This window comes from Athene cunicularia, assembly GCF_003259725.1.
Source record: "Athene cunicularia isolate RWA chromosome 4 unlocalized genomic scaffold, athCun1 chr4_part2, whole genome shotgun sequence".
NCBI lineage: Eukaryota > Metazoa > Chordata > Aves > Strigiformes > Strigidae > Athene > Athene cunicularia.
The window spans coordinates 25,597,970-25,614,803 of NW_020799099.1; the positions used below are offsets into that span (position 1 = coordinate 25,597,970).

The following is a 16,834-nucleotide window of genomic DNA, read 5'->3' on the forward strand; positions in this document are numbered from 1 at the left end:
ATTCCTCTTATACAAATTAAAACCTGCATTTCATTTAAATCAGTGGGTGGCAATGACAGTAAATACAGAATGTCATATCAATTTACAGAGTGGCTATTTTGCCAGATGCATGTCTTTTTTCCTAAAGCAGCACACCTTATAAAATCTCCTGCAACTATGCTGCTGCATAAAATGACCTCTTCCCAACCTTAGTTACAAATTCCAGAAACCTATAAAGCATTGCTGACAATTGCAATTACTTGCTCCTTGTTCTCTTCTACAAACCTGTCTCTCGGAAGTGAATAGTTGTGCAAGGTCTTGATTTGGGGGGTATGGGGTGGGGAAGTTAAATATGAAGCAATCGACAGAAAAGTCAGAGTTTTTACTAACGGTGAATGGCATACATACTTTATAACGTGTAGAAAGACCAAAGGTAATTAAATTAAAGATCATAAAAGATTGTGAAATTAAACCCAAGAAAACATAAAGGAATTCATAAATGTTTCTTCAAAGAAAAACGTGTTGGCTGTTACTACAGTAGCTATCTGCCTACATTTAAACTACTGCTGAGTGCCACAAACCAAAGTAAGCACAGGAAACTTGTATTTGTGCAAAGACATTACAGGAGGCTTTGAACAGCTGTGGAGCTTACACTGGCATAGTGGACAAGAGGAGAGTTTGGCAATATGATGACCAAGTATGACATTACTAATTGCTGGGTGAAAGAAGCTCTCATGAAATAAAATAAAATAAATAAAAATAGATTAATTCTTGTACTTATTTGCAAGGGTATATTTACATTCAGAACTTCCACAACTGGAACAAAATTATGCCTTCATGATTATCATGCCTTCATGATTAATGTCTGCTTCCAGCATTTGGTAGTTTTTTGGTTTTCTTTTCTGTACCATTTCAAATCCAGAAAGTAGACTAAAAGTATGCCCGGAAAGTGCTTATTAATGCTGACAAAGGAGTGAAAGTTTTTTTTGTTTTTTGTTTTTTTTTCCACATGACAGAAGCACGTAGACAAGATGGGAGTTAGGGAGACCTGGCAAAATCAAGACTAGTCTAAAACTTAGATACTGCTGTTTATATACTTTCTGATTTATGCTAACAAAAATGATGGAGAGTAACTTACCAATTATTTTGTATCTTAGAGCTCCATTATCACCAGCATCCATATCTACAGCCCGGGCAATGTAAACAACAGAAGGCTGTTGGTTCTCTGGAATATGGATCTCAGAGGTGGAAAAAAGAAACATGGGAGAGTGATCGTTTTCATCCAGCACTGTGCAGATAACTGTCACTGTGCTTGACAGTGATGGGGTTCCACTATCACGAACCAAAACTAAGATTAATAAAAAGAAAGCAAATTTTATACAATGGTTGTGGGTGCAACAACAGATGTTCCTTAATAATAGTGTAATAGAAGAGTTATCTGTGCTATGAAAAAAGCACATGCTCTTCTGTACCTGAGAATCTTACCACTTCCATCTAATTCAGAGGGCATAAAAAGAGGTAATGATGATAGTAACACCACACTCAGTCTCACTTCCAGTTTTGCAGGCACTCATAGATATTTCACAGTTACCTTTAATACTGAAAACCTCCTGGGTTTCCCTGTCCAGTGATGCACTTGTTATGAGTTCTCCACTGTCTGAATTTATCTTGAATTTCTCATAACCAGGTCCTGGTAAGATTTCATACCGAAGCAAGGAATTCAGTCCTTAAAAGCAGAATGGAAGTCTTAGTAAAACACAGCCTCACATTCACATTCAGGTCTACAGATTTGTCTCTTTCTTCTCCCCCTCCCCAGGAAATAGGTTGTAGATGAAATGATTACGTTTAATACAGTGAGTTAATTGCTTCTTCATTAGCACAAACGTTCCAAATTTAAAATTTGGATCTTCAAAATCCCTGTCCAGATGCTGTTTTGTGCCTAAATTTTCCAGACACTCAAAGTGGCCTCGGCAACACTTCTAGGGACTCAGGGTGTGCCTCCAAACTGACTTATCAACATGGTGCAAGAGGACACTAACAGACCATGGAATCCATGTGTATGTCTTCTGCTTTCCCTGAGGTAGGTAGTTTATTTCTCAACAGGATGTCAGGCAGAATACTGGGTTGCTCTGGCGTTCCAGTTAACTTCACTTGGAGCCAATGCAAGTATCTCTATAGAGTGTAACACTGAATAGTATAAACATTTAGAGAAAAAAATCCACTTCTTGGCATGCCCCCCAGTTTTAAGTATTTGTAATACTGAGCAACCAGGTGCCTAAGTCACATCAGGACTCACAGGGTAGCCATCTCCTAGTTGTCTTCAACAGGAAAGGAAATTTGGTTGACCCAGCACATCTCACACATTTTAGACTGCTTCCACTTATAGCCAGTCTTTGAAATTATATTGCTTGATTTTATAAAGTCATGCAGGATTTCCAGAAGGGAAGGCTAAAGAGTTTCCTTCCCTTCAAGTTTTTCTGAATGCCAATTCTATTCAGTTCCTAACCAGACCTACCATTTGTATATAGTACAAAGATAGTAGCCTTCATGTTTTTTTCTAGGAAATAGGCTAAAACCATACTGAAAGGCTAAAGCCTTTCTTTCAAAGTTGCCCACCTGAGCTGAACAAGAAATGTGACTGCACATTTTTACCTGTTATGATTATAAAATGATTTCTTTCATATTTCTTCTAGCTTCAACACTCTCCTGAGGAAAGCATAATGTCATCTCCATCACACTTATTAACTTTAATGAGTTTAATCCTACATTATATTTGAACAGCTTGTATTATTGTGCTTTTTTTTTTTTTTCCAAAATTTTTCTAAATTTCATTCAATCATTCTGTGTTTTTCCAACCAACAATCAATCTTTCAGTAGGGGAGGGACAGTTGATGCACCTGCAAAACCACAGCACTCCTAGTCATACAAAAACTGCTATTCAGAATCAAACACTGCCTGCCTGTTCTCATCTACTGCAGTCAAAAATAGGACAATCTGCTCTGGAGTGATGGAGAAACACTAGTGTGAGAGAAGAAATAGAGCCTACAGTTTTTAACAACCATTACTTCCTCTGTTTGCCTTTATATAGCTTTGCTAGATAGTGACAAGGCTACTGAAATTTGATTAAGAGAATTATTAATGTAAATGCATTTGTAGCTAAACTAAGTCAAGGGAGGGACATATTCCTACAATACACAGCAGAAAGAAAAATGAGTTACAGAAATCCTTCCAGCTTTCCAGGAGAAAGGAGAAAAATCACAGCAGTAAGGACAATCAAGGAGAATTTCTTGGAAGTTTAAGGTTATCGACATATATCATCTGATCTACCCATACTAGGAAACCATTCAAATTTTACATTAAAAAAAGATATTCACGGCTCTGTCTGCATTTATCTATCTTTAATCACCAATATGCTACAGATGGAAAAAAAGACACATGACACTGCAGGGCAGATATTAACTATTAGCCTTTGGTCTCCTGCAACTGAACTGCTTCAACCCAGTGCCTTCACTGGCAGATTTCACAATAGACATTACTCATAGACAGTGGTGCCATCCAAGTTGACTATTCACACACCATTTAAATTAAAATGTTTAACCCTTAAAGGACACAGATATATTACACCTTAATCACTTTTATTTACCAAGCACTTACTGCCTCCTTTCTCATATCCAGCTGCTAGGAGTGCACACCTAGCAATAGGAGAAAGCTGCACACCCTGCCCAAGAGAGAAGCGTGATGACTCCACACATTCAAATACCATGGCACAGCAGCTGACATGTTTGCACTTGATCCAACCTGTCGGTTACATTAATTATTCAGTAGTGACAGTCACATTTTGGGGGCTGAAATTACAAACTGAAATGAGAAACAAACTATTCTTCCTGTGCATTATGAGCCGGAAAAGGAAAAAAAACCCCTTCCTTGCTGTCAGCTGGTGGCAAGAACTCCTTTCCCTGCAGGCCAAATGGCAGGGTGGATGCATGATGCCTGAGCTGCAACCAGGGAAAAGCTTCAGCCCCTTTTCCCACTCCCCCACCCCAGCATGGGCAGCCCCTGTGTTCCCACAGGTTCTTGGAAGGAGCACCTTGGGCTGTTCCAGATATGTTCACTACATGTGTCTAGTGCCAACACTGGTGAAGAAGAAATGGGAACAGATGTCCCCCCTGCCCCAAATCTAGGCTCAAGTCTCATTTTTATAATACTAGTGTTCTTAAAACCACAATAATCCATGAATATGAGCAAGACAAAGTGTCTAGTGAATGGCAGTAAGCCCCATCTTGTAATTCTAAGTCACTGATCCCTATTAACCTTCTGAGATTTTTCTCCTAAGTCTCCAGACACAACTACTGAACCAGAGGTGCACATCAGCTTAAACAAAGACCTTGACATATGCTAGTTCACTTCACTCAGAGCTTCTGCAAAGACACATCTCAAGACAAACCCCTGACCTATCTTAAACACACTGTGGGTATCTATCTGCTTTCCCACTTATTTTTTCCAGCATTTACCTGCATTACACGTGTCTTTACACTTGGGTTTACTTGTGTTGCACTGTTAGATGTCAGCCTTGGGGTGAGTGGAGAGCTCCCACATTGTAAGAAGATTTAGAGGAACTGAGACAACATAGAGCTGCAGGAAGTGCAGCTCTTGTAATGTGCAGGAGGGAGTTGGGTGAATATGTTTCATGGATATCCACGTAAAAGATAAGCATTACATGCAAAAATGTATTAAAAAAAAAAGAAAAAAAAGAGAGACCTTGAACTGGAAGCAAGCTTAAAGCTTGGCTCAAACACAAAGAAGATGATGGCTGCTTGCTTTCCCTCTTCCCTTCAAGGGGAATGAAGCAGAAAGATAAATAAAACAAAAGGTTGATGATGGCTGATATTATCAGTAAAAATGATTCCTCCCTGTGGTCAGTAAGGGAACATATGAAGTGAAAAGAAAGAAAAAAAAAAAAAAAAAGAAAAAAATCTTCGATGGGAGGAAAGTCCTCTACTGAGACTATGCAAATATTACTGGGATATGAACAGCAATTTAAAGAGCAAATAAAAATAAACTAAAAAATGTGATGGAAAAAAAATAAGAACACCATGACAGGAGTCATCTTATTCAGAGATTATGTTCCAAAAACTTAGGAAAAGTGAGTAGCATTATATTTAAATGAATCCTATATAAATCCTATTTTCTTAGATTATGAGTATCACTTCAGTATTTGGAACAATATTGTTACATGCACATAACATGGGGCCAAATCAGACAAATGTGAGAAAAAGACCCAGCAGAAGGACTGGTTACTGGAAAATGTGTTGATTTAAAAAAAAAAAAAAAAAAAAAAAAAAAAAAAAAAGGCAAGCAGGAAGGAGCCATAAGCCACAACAGTGCTCTAGCCCCAAGTGTCTGCACAGGGAGGCGCACACTGTGCCACCCAGGACATTTGGAATGCCCTTTCTCTCCACCCTGCCCACCCACACCCTTGCTCCCTCCCTCTAACAGTTCCCAAAGTTTCCCTTCTGCTGTATTTCCCACAAGATGTGCAATAAATAAATATAAGGGACAGAGAAAGAGGGAGAGCAATTCAAGCAAATTCCCACTTCTTTTCTCTACTATCTTGCAAATTTTTACTTCAAATACTGTCTTTTCTTCTTCCCCCCCCAATAGTGATCCACAGAAGAAAGAAAATACTTGAAAGAAAGTGCGGTACAGAGGTAGACTGCAACACTGCTCAGCTGTCATGAAGATTTTCATAAACAGGGCTCCCCACTCATTTCTAATTTATAAATTCTTTATATACTTGCAGGGAAATATCTCTTCTATATAGCTCCTCTACTGAGCCTTTTGTAATCAATAGGTCCTCTACACTAAAATGACAAATCTTACTGAATACAGAAAGCTATTTTGCTAACATGATCTATTGTTTTATCTATTTTTTTGATAGCACAATCTTAAACAATTCTAAAAAATGTGCAGAAAGAGAACTCACAGTAAAAAGAAAGTCATTCACAGAGCTGGGACCACCTTTGGGCCAATCGCAGCAATAGTGTAATATTTCCCTTTCCAGATTTTATCTTTACTGCAGACCACAGACTCTGTGTAACTGCTTCGTGTGACACCAAATGTATGCACTGTGTGTGGTATTACTTTAATTTTAAGGTAAGATTCCCTCCAGCACACAGGCTACCTGCAGCGTCATATGCATTTTAGATATTTCAGAAGAGCTGGTAGTTGAAGAACTGGAGGGAATTTTTTGTTGCTTAGCAAAGACTCACGTTTAGTCCTTACCTGTGATTCAAACCGCATATGAACCACCCCTTCTTATTCATGCATTCTGCATACGTTTGAAAGACAATGCATCAACTTTCTTAGGTATGTAAAATCTCATTTGAAATTCAGAGCGGCTTCCACGATCCCTTCACAGCAAAACTAGCTGGAAAATCTTGGATGACAGTGCCCCTCTCTGGTCAGAAAAGATTAGTGCATATTTGCCCGTTCTGTTACAAAACCGGGATCCTTATTTAGTGAACTGTTTTAAAACAATTCAAAACGCTCGGACCGAGAGCAACAAAACGTTCAAATATCAACTTTAACCGAGTTGAACATTGTTTGCCGATTTATAACCAGAGCACGCTGGCTATCTCCACATGAAAGCTACAGTATGCTGAGCTACTCTGCATGGTGCAAGTGCACGTTTGATATTTAATTTACCAGTCAGAGCTGAATCTACCCCAGGTAGTCAGAATACCTTCAAACCCTGAACAAAGATTGAGGGTCTGAACCAAAAGCCCTGTTTTGAAATTCAAAACTCATACATTACCGTGGGAAAAGCACAACAGCTGTACACGCAAGCACAGCAGGCAGCAAGATTTGATTGGTCTACTATAGTCTGCAATTAAATTAATAGCAAAAGGACAGAAATTACCTGCATCGCTGTCCACAGCTTCCACCTTTATGACAAACTCCCCTTGATCTTGGTTTTCATGAATTGCAGTCTCATAAAGCTGCTTCAAAAATACTGGGTTCTCATCATTCACATCGAGAACAATGATGGTTAGAACCTGTGTGGCAGAGAGAGCTGGGCTGCCATCATCAAGAGCTATGACTGTCAAACTGTAGCACTCCTGAATCTCACGGTCCAGAAACTGGGCTGTAGTTAAAAGACCTATTATAAAGAAAGAATAGGTTACAAGAGTTTTCTGGTCCCTGTTAGGATCCCAGTTGTTCCAGCACTCACAGCTTCAGTGCAGCATTACCATCCATGCTGTGCCACCGCTGCAAGGCTTCCAGACTTGGGAGACCACCATTACCTGTGATTCCCTTTAGAGTGCTAATTGGCACAGAAATACTCATTTTAACATCAAAAGAAACTGTGATTCATGGAATATTCAAGTAAAGATAGAGATTCCTTTTCATTTAACTTTGGGCTTAACTTTTAAACTTTAACTTAAGTATTTATCATCTTTTGCATGTAAGTTATGCAATTAGGAGCTCTAAAAATCAGTGTCAGCTGTATCACATAATGGATTGAAAATCAGATTAAGAACCAGAAAACACTGCAACTGTTAGGGTAAGATTTGCATCTGTGTGCAGATGGTATAATAGTTACAGAACTCATTCAGGAACCAGAGAATTTTAGGGGGCTGAAGAATGAAATTCATCAGCACTTTGAGACTCCACTGAATATGTTCCATCCGCAGTGTAATGCACATTCCTTGACCTTGACTTTGCCTTTCCTTGTGTGTACGTATAGCAGCATACCTGTGTGCACATGCTTTAAGTATGCATCATGCAAAACTGAGAATTAATTATTTTACTGCACACACTTTCTTCCTTCGTTCCTTAATGTGCAACTGGAAGGCACTCCAGTACATTTACACAACATGGTAATACTGTCACGTAGAAATTTCTGAGCTGAGTCTCGCTGAGCTTGCTTACTGCACATAGTACTGCCATGCTCGTGTGGTGCTCTGCCCAAGGTAATCACCCCCAAAGACAGTAAGTCACCTCCATAGAGTACTGTAGTAACGTGGAATTTCAGCACTGCATCGTTTGCACTCCCAAATACTACCACGAGAAGCACAGTACAAGAAACTCCAGAGAAGTTACAGTACCTGTGATTTTATCCAATACAAATGCTTTGTTTTCATTGCCTGAAAGAATGCGATACGTAACTTGTCCATTTCTTCCCTCATCAGGATCCTTTGCAATTATGTGGTGCACAAGGAAGCCCACCTCCACATCCTCCATGACATAGGAATGAGGTGAAGATGTAAAACTGGGACTGTTGTCATTGATATCTAAAATAGCAATTTTCACAGCCAGGGAATCAAGCCTGCGATCAGTCAGATTTATTGCCTGGTCTGCTGCAGACACTGTAAGGATTACAGAGTGAGTAATCTCCCTGTCCAGTGGAAAAGCTGTGGTCAATGTGCCATACAAAGGGTGAATAAGAAATAGATTTTCACCCATGTTACTCATTTCTAGGGAATACTGTATTTTGCTGTTCAGAAAACTGCCATCTCCATCTTTTGCATTGAATGTGTAAACCAGAGTGCCAACAGGTACATTTTCCTCTATGCCAATCACTATAAAGTCTTCTTGAAAATATGGAGAATGATCATTCTGATCTTCTACATCAATACTTAGGAAGACAGTGTTATTCTGTGGAGGATTATTATAATAATCACTTATAACAACTTGCAAAAGGAAGTGCGAAGCTGTTTCATAGTCAAGTTCCTTGGAAAGAAAAAGGTCTCCTGTCAAGCTATCTATTTCAAAATGAACATCATCATCATCGTCATCTTTAGCGATACTGAAATGCAGTTTCCTGTTAGTTGTTAGATGATTATCAGGCCACTTCAGAGAATTCAACACTTGTGCAGGTTTAAAATTTTCAGGTATGACAAAGTGCTTGAAATCTTGAGAGAAGACGGATCTCCCAATGGGAAGTGGGATTACCTGCAACAAAAGCAAAGACTGCAATGTTTCCCATTATTATTACTAAGAATAGTGTAATGAAAATAGTTTCCTTACATTCAGAGTTAAATCATTTATTATTTATGACTATATTTATCCTAAGTATGTCTCAAAGCCAGAAAACAAACCGAACATGGTCCCTAAGAGTTCAAGCAGTCCTTGGCCAGTCCTAACAGGCAACATAACTCTATGTTTCATTCCTCGGTTAAAAAAAAAAAAAAGGACAAGACTCTCACCCTCTGAATCACATGGGTCCAAAGGTAACTTGAATACTGCTATCTCTGCCCATACTCTGAAGCACTTCAATGTCTTTCTACATGGAAGAACATCACAGGGACAGATGTGACAACAAAAGTATAGTACTTTATGCAGTTTGCCAAAGACAAACAGATAGCTGGGGTTTTTTTGAGGTTTTTTTGTGTCATTACAGGGTTTCATTCATTATGGGTTGCTGCAGTGTTCCAAGTGAATACATTAAAATGAAAGAATCTCTTTAAGTGGGAACTGCATTTGCCTTGTCACAACTGAAGCGCTTTTTTTTCCAAGCTATCCAAAATTAATCATCTTTTGGGTGACATGAAAATAGCAGCCTCAGTGACATTCAAACTCTGATAAAGGAGGGCACAGGCGATCTGGACAAAGCAGCCCCACTGCAGCTTGGTGAAGAGCACACACTGTATTTCACATTCCCATACAGAGTAGCTCTGTATAGACCAGCACAAAGGAATGAGCTATCCTTATACTGGGTTATAGAGACAGAATTTAGAAAAGAGAGTAATATAGTGGAGGGGGGGGAAATCTACTCTCTCCCCCATTTTCAGTCCATCCTGATATTTGCTTTTCATTCTGCCTACTTGGAAATTTTCCTTCTCTTTTCCAGTGTTCATAATGATGTCCTAATAAAACACAAACATCATCTATTTGCAACTCAATCCAGAATGCTGTTGCGTATTCTTAAGAAATCAAAATGAGTCTGCCCTCTCATTTCCTCCCTCAACAGAAAAACAGCTAAAGTAAGTTACCATGAGACAAGGTGCTCATAATTTTGAGCTTCTTTCCTAGCTCCTCCCAAAACTGTATTTTCAAAGAAACAGTATCTAACATAACCGTTCTATCCGTACAACATGTACAAGTACCTGGATGTAAACAGCTGCATGTCCTTGAAGGGAAGGCATCCCCTGGTCCCTGGCTGTGACCATCATTCTGTAGCCTGATCTGCCAGCATGTGACAGAGACTGGGTTGTTCTTAACTCCCCACTGACAGCATCAATCTGGAAGTATCCTGTATCCTCTTCTATGTGGAAAAAAGTTTTGAGTTACTGCAGATCTCTTCAGCTTGCCTGAAGTACTGAACACTGTAATTAAAGGTAAAAAAGAGCAGGACCCAGAGGAAAGGGAACCTGCTGCACTCATTTGGATCTCTCTGGCTCATTTGATTCACCTCTTCTTCCTTCATTGAGTGTACAGTTATTATAAACCACTTACTCTGGATTTAGAAAGCTACAGAGAGAAATATTATGGAGTGCTAAAGCAGCTGCTTGATTTTGTACCAACATTTTTGACACCAATGGTGTGTGCATCAGGAGAGCAGCAGATACACATGGTTAGTCTACCACTAAACCATGTTCCTAGGTGCCACTTCCCCAGGCAGCCTGTTTCAGTGCTTGATAACTCTTTCAGTGAAAAAATTTTTCCTAATGTCCAATCTTAACCTCCCCTGGCACAACCTAAGGACATTTCCTCTCATCCTATCACTTGTTACTTGAGAGAAGAGACTGACAACCACCTCCCCCATTTTCAAGGAATGTCATACAGATTACTCTCCAATTTTTAGTAAACTGGGAAAGTAACTATTACTTGGTATATCGCACCATAAGCTGAGAAAATCTAACTTGTACCTATGTCTCTGTTAAAATACTACAAAACCAACTTTTTGCTATGTGAATTTTTACCAAGGTGTGCTAGTGAGCTAAAGTCATGCAGCATAACAGCTGCTATTCTAATAAGCAACTGTGGTAAAAATAAATTCAGTGCAGATGTAGTACACAAAATACCCATAAAGAACTATATTTCCACAGGCACCTAAGTGAGCATGAAGCTGTTTATGTTCTCCAAATCTTCACATGCAAATTAGTTAGCTGCACATATAGATGTTCAGTTTTGTATCCAATCACCTCACCTGCAACTGTAAAATACTTGCACCTGCAGAATTTGAAAAAACACTGAGCAAGCTACTTAAAAAACAGGGTTGTCACAATCAACAAATAGGAGTTTTTTGCAATATTGTTCTGCTATTTTTGACTGATTATAGGTTTCTAATGCTCCATGAGTCCCTTCTGGGTTGACTCTTGTAGTCTGGAACGCAACGAGGAAATTGCCAACAAAAGGAAATAATACGTAGAGACAATTATATTGAATGAGAAAGTCCTGCATACTGCTAGTTTAAAAATATTAATGCTGCTATATTACTGTTTTCATAAATAGCTTTTGGTTACTTTCCTGGTTTAGGTCCCAACAGTATGTCTACATTCAGATATGCTATTTTGTTCTATATAATGTTTTATGACACAAAAATCCCAGCTAAGCAAAAGGCAGAGGAGATATGAAAAACAGAACACATAATGTGAATTGCATGAACATATTTTTAACATTTTGCTAAAATTGACATTTAAAATAACTGTTAGAACAAACAAGAAGAAGAAACAGAAAACAGAAGTCCATGAAAACTCTTCCCTTCATTTTTCTACCAAAATGGAGCTACAGTTATCAAACTGAACATAAATAAGAAATAGTTTAAAAAAATAAGAATTGGAGAACAAAAATACTGCAAGTACATAATTGCAATCTGAGCATAAGGCTATGAGGATTCACCCTTGCTTCAGCAGTCATGAGGACAGCTAGTACCTCTTAGCAGAAAGACCAGCACTTGTTTTTCCTGTTTCAAGCAGCAGAACATAGATAGCTAAGCTCAACTGAAATAGGTATCAGTTCACAGAGCTTCTGAAGGGTTGAAGCTTATTTGACAGGAGAAAGGAATAGTCAGAATCTACATTTCTGAATAAAATCAAAGAGAGCTGGCCAGAAAAGAAATTACCAATAGTGTTATTCTCTAGAGACTAGAAGACTAGAATTCCACTAAAATCCAAATACTGCATGAAATGATCAGTATATTTGGTGGTGACAGAAGTAACAGAAGAGTCTGATAATGTTGGAAAGAGATATTGTATAAAACCAGAAACCCTTGGGACTTCCATTTTGAAACTGGTTTTGACTTTTTTATCTTCTACTGCACTATAAACAGTCAAAACCGAAACGTCTTATTTCTATTTCTCTGATATTTTTATTAGTCTATTTGTTAATTTATTCATGGACATAGTGTAGCCATTTGATTCTAAATCAGAAAAAACTTCAAGAAACCCTTAAGAAATGGATTTCCCTTCATCTCCAGACAATCAAACTTTTATACTACATTTTGTAGCTAAAGCAATTTCTTCTATTTCTGAATTTCAAAAGCCTACCTAAAGATGGATCTTGCTTTTCAAGTGATTTAATAAATGACATGTACTAACAGATAGACCACTTTTGTGTACTTCTGCCCGAGATTACTGAGGGCAAGTGCATGTGAGTGGTAGCTTGCTTACTTTCTAAATACACTCCAAATCCTCCTCCTCATTCTTTTTGAAGTTCAAAGTGATGAACGAGGGAAAAGGTGGCATGTCAGTTGTTGCTCTAAAAGCTCACACTCCCTACACTTCCAGAAATACTAACTCAGCTTTCAGCTCCATAAGTCACCTCAGTTAGGCAACTCCTGCTTATATCATACACCCTAAAGATGTCCCTTTTTGTATGAAGAGAACAAAGAAGAAAGTATAGGATTAATGGGTAGGAAAGAAAGAAATTGAGAAGAGCAGATGAAGTAGGGAACAGAAAAAAATTAAATCTCTCAATAACTGGACTCTAATAGCCCTCATCTCTTCTTGTGCTTGCAACTCTACCCTAACCTGCCAATAAACAGATACTCTTTTTCACTTAAATTTTCCATCTCTTCATTGTCCAGCCTGCTGGCCCAGCTTTCACTTACATGAGGTTCTCCAAAGCCCAGACACTCTCTCAACTCTGTGCTCTTAAACCTAATCACTGACAGTGCAGTTTTGGACAAAAAAAGAAGGCCTGAGAACCACCAGGCAATGTGTGGCTATGAACTTTGGCAGAACATTCAAGCCTTCCAGGGACTGGCATTCAAGCAAAACCGCCCAGAAAACAGACAGAAAGTAACAGTAGAGTTTCCTCAGATATATGTGACCTCAGTACACAGAGATAGCTACATATTTTTACCTAATTTCCTGAGGAACTGTATCCTTCCTAGGTTTTAAAATACTTAGTGCTTTGGCCATCTCATTCTCCTTTGGGATGAAAGAAAAGTTTTTTTCTCTTAACAGAAAAGAAGAAGGTAATGCCATGGCTCTCAGAGAGCTTCAACACCACAGGGCTGCTACAGAAATACCACCCTCTGCAAGTCTATGTATGTTCCCTGCATGTTGCTTGGAAATCACCCTGGAGAACAAGTACTCATCTCACAGATGTAGGTACACTTGCCAATTCAAGTGTGTTAGCAGCATAAACTAGGCTTCTCCTAGCACTCTGATGGTCAAGGGCTAATGTATCTGCAGAATTGGTCCAAATGTAATGGTGAAAGCCTCTACTTTGCCAGTGCTAGTCTTGACACACAAAACAATAGTTTATGATGCAAATACCAACTAATTTTTGTTATGAATTCTATACTATAACCTCCTGACAGTCATAAAGAAGGTCAGGCAAATCACTTTCCAATTGCCAGCATCACTAAGGAATAGTACACATAGCTGGGATTCACCTCCCCCCAAATTAGGTTACTCCCTCAGTGATAACACAGAAGTGGAGGTATGGCCATGTGATCTTGCATTTCCATACCCATGAATGCTTAAGGGTGATTTGATCTGATTTTATGAGAAGGGGAAGGCACATTTTTAAGGAAACACTTCTCCTCTGAAGGCTAAAATTTATCTGTTGTGTAAATCTCAAAGTTTTTTCCAGATTTTTCCTTATGTAATTCGTTGGCATTTGTCATTAGTCCTCCTGCATAGCTTAATCTATTGCTGCTATCTTGGCACTTCTTGAAGTTCTCAAGAACATTAAAAATTACCTGGTGACTCTTACGAGCTTAACAGCTGACATTAACACTCATAGCTCTTAATCTTGTGGCAGTCCTTCAACTGTTGAAAAGAGCACTGGTCTGCACGCAGTCCTCCAATTAACCTGATGTCTTTGTGTTTAACAAATACGTCTGTAAATCAGATCAAATTTCTTTCTTCATATTTTAGAACTGAACAATGTCCCAGAACTAGAAAATACTGTTTTAAATATAAACCAGGCAAGAACTTCACCAGGAAACAGAAGACCAGATGTTAAAGGCTGTGAGCCAACTAACAACAACAACAAAAATTAGTATCAGAGCAGCTCAGCTGTTTCTGGATTTGTTTATTGGGAAAATATCTAGTTCCAAGGCTGGGAGGGCTCTTTTAGTGTTTTGGGGTTTTTTTTGCTGCTGTTTTTATCCTTTTGTTCTTTCTAGAGACAACATTTGCAAGGCCAGTCATATTTTGTGCTGTTAGTCATTTTTATAATTTGAACTCTTACTTACTCCCCTCTGGGGATCTACAGTGAAGTCAGTAAGAAAATCCAATGTGCTGTTTGAAGGAAGGGGATATACAGTTGGATATATAGACAAGCAGAGACCCTTGAAGAACACTTCCCATGTTGCCTGGCCGTCACCTTTCAAACAAAGGGTTGGGTACTACTCATTCCCCTTTTCTTAAGGGGAATTATTTCGTGCAAAATGTTATTATTCAGACATCTATGATTCTCTCCAGTTCCCTCTGAAAGAGGCAGTCACTTGTATCCACATTAAGGGAACAACAGTATGGCCATAAACTGACCCTACAGTCTTTTATTATCTACATATATTTCAACTGCAAATTTTTCAACAGAGTTGTTAAATGTCTCATTTTTTTAAGTATCTCTTGGTGGAAAAGAGCATAGTTCTCTGGCCCTTGTGTATTTGGATCTTAAAGTCCTTCAATTACTCCACAGAACTCTAAAGGGTACATAAAGACACAGTAGAACATAATCCTCGGGAATCTTTTGGTAATTTCAGCCTTGGCAAGAGGCAGCTACAGATTCCCTTGCTCTTTAAGTGTGAGGAGTAATGTGGATTTGCAGTATTTTGTTCTTTACTCTGCAGTGACAAATAATTGTAATGAGTTTAAACCAACTGAGCCCGCATTTGAGCTCTGCCTACACAGAGAAGAACACTCAAGGAAATACACTGGGTGGATGGAAATACTGGAAATGTTTTCTTACTCCATTTAAACAGTATGCTCTATGTGCAAATTACCACAGACTACAAATACCAAGCTTAAAAGGTACTGATTACATTCCGCTGGTAGAATAGAGCAGGTACCAAAATAAAACAAATAGTTCTGTTCTTGGCACCTCTTGCTGATTTGAACCAATGGTGAAGCAAAGCAGAAGGAACAGACATGTTTTCCTCACTGGTTACAGATGGAGTTCCCTTCTGCATGAAAGTGTAGCAAGTATATGCAGCAAAACAAAGAGACCACATCTATGTCTCCTACCAGTACTAATGTCCCAGCCCACCCATGTTCTGATTTAGGACTGCTCAGTTACTGATTTCACCGCAAGCAAAACTGGATTCTATAGCTTACCCCAGAAGTGAACATGTAGGAATTATGGGGGAAACTAAAGAGAAGTGTTTTTAAGCGGCCATGCTATGTCAGGTTAACACAGTGCTAAACAAAGGGTGAAACATGAACTAAAAACCACAAACTTCATTGTTTGCCCAGATTATCTACTGATCCTTCTGATCCCTGTCTCAGACTGTCATGAACTGCTCTTTTAGCAGGAAAATTTTCAATTGGTCATGGGAAAAGGGAGATCATCTTTCCTTTAAGATGTTAAACAACTGACTGAAACACTAAACTGTACAGTACAAGATCACGGTCCTAATCTTTTCTGAGTGCTGTTTGAATGTTCTCTGGCCAGCCACACAAGCAACCAAATAAATCCCTGGGAAGGATGGGGCAGAGGGGGAAAGGAGGAAAGGTAGCTGCTTGACCCTCCTTAGATGCTTCATAATACATATAATGGTCCTGATTCCTATTCACACAGGCACCTTTATTCTAAGAGACACAAAAAAGACATAAAATCCTGTATGCATACATGGCACCTCCAAAACTCTACTTATTTCAATGTATCTTTTCTTATGAATAACACTTGAAATTCTTACCTGATTCTATTGAATATAATACAACACTGTTGTTTCCAGAATCCAAGTCTTTTGCAAAGACAGTGGTAATAAGTGTCCCTGATGGCTGCCCTTCCAAAACCTGTTGTAAAGTAGTTTATAAATAATTTGCAAATATACATGGATAATAGCAAGTCTTAAAAGAAATTCCTTGCAATAACACGAGTTTAGCTGTTGCTCTCTTTTCCATTTCAGTCATATTTATAGACAGTGCAAAGAGCATTTCAGGAAACAGTTAAATAATACCAGTTCTAGCAATCTTCTGTTACGGTCTGCATATATTGCTCGTTCAAAAACCTTTAGTACAGCAGACTCAGAGGTCAGAAATTTAAAAATTCTCCTGCATACATAAGTAAAATTACACATGTATATCGTTTACATCTAACAGTGTAGAAGGCAGAGAAGTGTAATCATTCGATAAGTTTTGAAATTCCCAAGTATTCCCGCGTCTCAAACAAGCGCGGGTTCGGTTCCGCTGTCAGCGCGGCACTGCCGCCGCTCCGCGGCGCTGGGGGGTTC

The 16,834-nt window shown here is 38.8% G+C and overlaps 1 protein-coding gene across 1 annotated transcript in view; it reads right to left on the reverse strand.

Annotated features, from left to right (window-relative positions):
- DCHS2 (dachsous cadherin-related 2) overlaps window positions 1-16,834 on the reverse strand; it is a 75,556-nt gene that overhangs the window by 26,487 nt on the left and 32,235 nt on the right. Inside the window, exons 7-12 of the mRNA XM_026847954.1 lie at window positions 16,298-16,397; window positions 10,089-10,246; window positions 8,088-8,934; window positions 6,899-7,138; window positions 1,571-1,705; window positions 1,118-1,327 (exon numbers count right to left, since the gene is read on the reverse strand). Of these exons, the coding sequence (XP_026703755.1) occupies window positions 1,118-1,327; window positions 1,571-1,705; window positions 6,899-7,138; window positions 8,088-8,934; window positions 10,089-10,246; window positions 16,298-16,397 (1,690 nt within the window). The remainder of the gene's footprint in view (window positions 1-1,117; window positions 1,328-1,570; window positions 1,706-6,898; window positions 7,139-8,087; window positions 8,935-10,088; window positions 10,247-16,297; window positions 16,398-16,834) is intronic.